Consider the following 4,837-nt stretch of genomic DNA (forward strand, 5'->3'; position numbering starts at 1 on the left):
GATCCTAAAAATATAGATGAATATTGACATGTTATTGTTATCATGATATCAAGGATTTGTTTAGATGCTAACCAACAAGATAATGCTATCAAAGCATATTGAAAATTTATGATAGCAATTGTATCCAAACGCGATATTAGTGCACAAGAAACATGCCACATGTTACAAAAACTTCCTCTTGTTATTTGTAATCGCCATTTCATATCGCTTAATGTTAGTTTTTTTTCTTCCATCGCATTAAACCAACTGTTGATGCAAATGAGATACAATCTACCTACATACAAGCCTACGTACATCACCACACACTATTATAACTGCTTTTCCTCATTAAATTAGCTAGATCTCATACATATTTAGCCAATCATAAGGGGTGAAAATGGCGACCTAGAGAAGAGAAAGCAATTGTCCAAGTCTTCCCAAAATTTTATGTGGTTCCACCTAAAGACTCTAACAATTCTAAACTATTTTGTTGGAGCGAGCTCCTTTTGTACAAACATTTCCGCATAGTCATTATAGATATTGGTCTTTCCAAAGAAGAAATCATTACTCATTGGAAGACCATGGCATTGCTGAAATACAGTGTCTGGGATATTGATCTCGAAGATCAAACTGAAAATGACATGGGTGATGATAATGAAAGTGAGGACTAGCTATTTCTACAAGACCCACCATAATTGCACAAGTGGGAACTTCTTTCTCATATGAACCTTTCCAATAATTTGAACTTCAATGAACTTGACTTGTTGGGAAAACGTGATTTTGACAACAATCACAATTGGGGGGGTCACAATGTTCCTTCACAATTGCACGAAGATGCAAACCAATTTGTTCATATAACTAAGATGTCTCAACATGCTATTCACCCCCTAACACATGAGTGCAATCACAACTATGAGTTATCACCTAAACAATAGTTGGGCCTTTCACTCATTTTAGACCACTCAAACACAACTTTTTATATTGAACCTTTGTACATGCTCTTGCAAGGCACATTAGGAATGAGCAAGTCATATCTAATTAATTGCATACAAACATCTCTCCAAAATAATTCCCCATATGGCTTAATTCCAATCCTAGTTCTTGCACCAACAAGAATCACCACATTTAATATACATGCAACAACTATACATGCAACCCTTAAGATTCCAATTAGAGAAATGTACCCACTACAAGTGCAAATGTTAACAACTTTCCAAGAAGACATGAAAAATATCAAATATATTCCGATGAATGAGATAGTTTCATAGGCTCAAAATCGCTACTTAAAATTGATTGTAGGTTACGTGAGGCATTTCCCCATTGACAACACATTTCTTTTGGGGGTCTATCTATAATTCTAATTGGATACCTTGCACAACTTCCACTTGTTATGGACAAACCTATCTATGTAGCACACACAACAGCTTGAAATCTTTGGCTCAAGTTTAATATCATTGCAACGTTGCAAACAATAATTAAATAAGACGGTGACGATCCAATGCAAATAAAATTTTGTCATGCATTACAAAACATGCACAATCCATAACCATCCGAGGATGACTAGAAATTACAAATGACTCACACAAACAAACATCTACCAACAAGTGAGCAAGTAGACTTCAACCAAGCAATGCATTTGTTTGCCACTAATGAACTAGTTGCTTTACATGAAAAAAGAACTCAAACAACTAAATGCACCTTTTGCACTCTGTGTAGCAGTAAATACACAACACAAATATGCTGAAACATATACAGATGACCAACTCTCGCAAGAAGTTCTACTATCTAAATTCCAACTTGTCATGCTTACCACAAACCTATGGATACAAGCTGGTCTTGTCAATGGATCTCTTGGTGAAGTAAATGCCATTGTATATGCTCCATCCTCTAAGCTTCCAGAGTTGCCAACATGTGTTATTGTCACTTTTGATACCTACAATGGCCCACCATGGTATGTCAACCCAACAACTATTCAAATCCATCCAATTACCCAAGGCAGTTGTACCCAACTACCACTGACCACTGCATGGGCTATCACTATACACAAATCACAAGGCCTCACCCTAGAGCGAACCACAATTGACATATGTAAAACTGAAAAACAAGTACTCACCTTTACAACTATCTCTAGGGTCAAATCCTACAAAGCCTTCAAATTGAACCTGCCTTCTCTTTCAAGTGCTTTTGCAAAATGAAAAAAATCCCTACATTATTATTAGAAAGAAAGAAGAATTTTGATTGTTCTTGCTCTCACTTTGATTTCGTATGTTTTTCATTTTCGTTCCCTCTTTTCAAGACAAATTTCCTTTATTCACTTACTTAACCTAAGAATACCATTTGTTTGTTCTTAATTTTATTTTCTTATTTTTTATAGGTTCACTCATTGTAACAAGAAGAAAAACAAATTAAATTTGACTTGTCATACACAAGATTTACTAAAAAATTCCACATAATTGCAGTGCTCAAATTTTATGGAATATCCTACAAATTTTACCCATTCAACATTATACTATCAAATTTGACACACTTAATTTTAATTACATACAATACTTATTATTATTATTATTATATTGTGCATGCTTCTAATGACATATTTCAATAATATTGATAAATTACCACTCTAAAAAAAACAAAAAATTTGTCTTCATTGCTTTTTCCTATCTACATTACTTAACGTACCTTTCTCTAATTAAATATCTCCAATATACTATTTAATTACATTCCTATTGGTGCAAGTGCTAGTTATTTTACAACATATATATGCGTCCTCGAGCATTTGTCGAAATATACTTCAGTACGATAATTCTCTATGCTATACTAATAGGAAAATATTGTTTTCCAGCAAACGGGCGTCGGTTAAACGAGGGAGGACGGATCCCTGGATTTCGGAGTTCTGATCTGGTGATTGAAGAATTTGAGGTTGGGCTTCTACCGTAATTCGATGGCGACCATCAGTCTGAGAAAGGCCAACACAAGGCTACCGCCAGAAGTGAACAGGGTGCTGTACGTGAGGAATTTGCCCTTCAACATATCCTCTGAGGAGATGTATGATATCTTTGGCAAATACGGGGCGATTCGTCAAATACGCATAGGCACTAACAAGGACACTAGGGGCACCGCCTTTGTTGTTTACGAAGATATCTATGATGCTAAGAATGCCGTCGATCACCTCTCTGGTTTTAATGTGGCCAACAGGTATCTCATTGTCTTGTATTACCAGCAAGCCAAGATGAGCAAGAAGGTCGACCACAAGAAAAAAGAAGACGACCTTGTCAAGATGCAGGAAAAATATGGGGTTTCAACCAAGGATAAATAGTCAGACTTTTTGTGGCTATATGATTACTCTGTATTCTGTAAGTTCTCTCTTTGGTTTTTCTGCTGTTTAGGCTGTTCTTTTCGGTTGCGAACTAGAACCTGATACAATTGGGGTTAAGGGCTTGGTTAGGGCGGCGTGAAGGATTTCATGTTTTGTGCAACTATTAGGGTTTGTGGCATGGAAACTTTTGGGTTGAAATAGTGGGCTTCTCACTTTGTGGGTGTCTGATCTTGTACGGGGAACTGGGAAATATTCCAATTGTGAATTTTTGCAAACTGGAATTTTTGCTCTCATATAAATCGAAATTAAATGTTTTAATGACTGTAAATTCTACTTTCGATTGCTTATGAGTAGGATGTTTTGTGTAAGAGCTCAGTCTATTTTTTTGAAGTTGGACTCGGTAACATTTCAATTTTTGCATATGTTCTGACCTAGGCGTTGAGAATACCTTATACTAGGGTCAAAAATAATATTTAGAACACTGCTTAAAATTATGCAGCAAATATTATGATTCATGGGGCCACTAGCTTCACAATGCCAACAATGAGCAGCAGCTGCTAGCTAAAATATGCTAAGCAGCGGCATGGGGACAAGCTCTTAGAGTAGCTCCATGTTCCCACATGGTTGCTTAAATTTCTTCTTAAATTTAAACAGTAAAGTATTTCCATGCAAATTTCTAATTTTAGCAATAGGATAAATTGGAATCTTTTTTTTAAATTAGTGGACCAGCTATTGTTTAGGAATTGGAACAAGCTTTAGGAGAAAAGGGGGAGCTAAAAGTAAATAACAACTTCTAATTGATAAAAGCTACACGTCTTCACCAGTTTTTTCTATCTCCCTTTTATTTTCCTTAAATTTTGCTTCCACATTTTATTAGCAACAAATATTTTTCAGACTTTTATTTAAAAATACTAGTTAAGAGTAACGCTTTAAAATAAGTAGCAAATTTTAGTTTTATAGGGCAACAAGCTTCTCAAATTACTCCTAAAATGTTGAGCAGCTGCTGCTAGCCAAAAGCTTAGCAGCTGCATGACAATAGGCCCTAAGCCATGCTAGGGTTAAAAGAGCATGTTCGTAGGCATCGAGAGCACACACTTACATATCGAGAAGAAGAAATGTCCACCGAATTATGAAGAAGAGCTTACTTGTTTAGCAAGAGCGAATTCTATGTAGGGAGGTGAGGAGCACATTTTTCTTTACTAACTTTCAAGAAAAAGTAGAGTTCTTACTACGATCTAGGTGAAGATCATATGCAGCAACGTACCTTTGACCTTTGCAACATCAAACTTCTGTTTTGCAATTTCCAAATACTACTCTGCTATTATTTATGATTAAGAACAAGCAACAGAAACTGGCATGAAGATTTCCAGACAACCTAACAAACTACAGTCTTGCATATGATGTTTGCAGCAGTTTATTAGCTGATAGGTAATTTTTTGTAGCTGAATTCATCTTTGAAATGTCTTGTGCTGCAAAAAAAACTCTGGGCAGTAGAAACTGTTGAATTTTGAACCAGAAATAATATGAACAATTAAAACAATC

General features: G+C 35.7%; 1 protein-coding gene across 1 annotated transcript; it reads left to right on the forward strand.

Annotated features, from left to right (window-relative positions):
- The first annotated feature begins 2,725 nt into the window (after positions 1-2,725).
- Positions 2,726-3,623, forward strand: LOC149535249 (RNA-binding (RRM/RBD/RNP motifs) family protein). Its single transcript, XM_089805046.1, has one exon. The coding sequence runs from the start codon at positions 2,921-2,923 to the stop codon at positions 3,293-3,295; it is 375 nt and encodes a 124-aa protein (XP_089661172.1). The 5' UTR covers positions 2,726-2,920; the 3' UTR covers positions 3,296-3,623.
- Positions 3,624-4,837: the final 1,214 nt, after the last annotated feature.

The sequence above is a fragment of the Cupressus sempervirens genome, chromosome 10, assembly GCF_028749045.1.
Source record: "Cupressus sempervirens isolate cs-2001-9-10 chromosome 10, ASM2874904v1, whole genome shotgun sequence".
In the NCBI taxonomy this organism is placed as follows: Eukaryota; Viridiplantae; Streptophyta; class Pinopsida; order Cupressales; family Cupressaceae; genus Cupressus; species Cupressus sempervirens.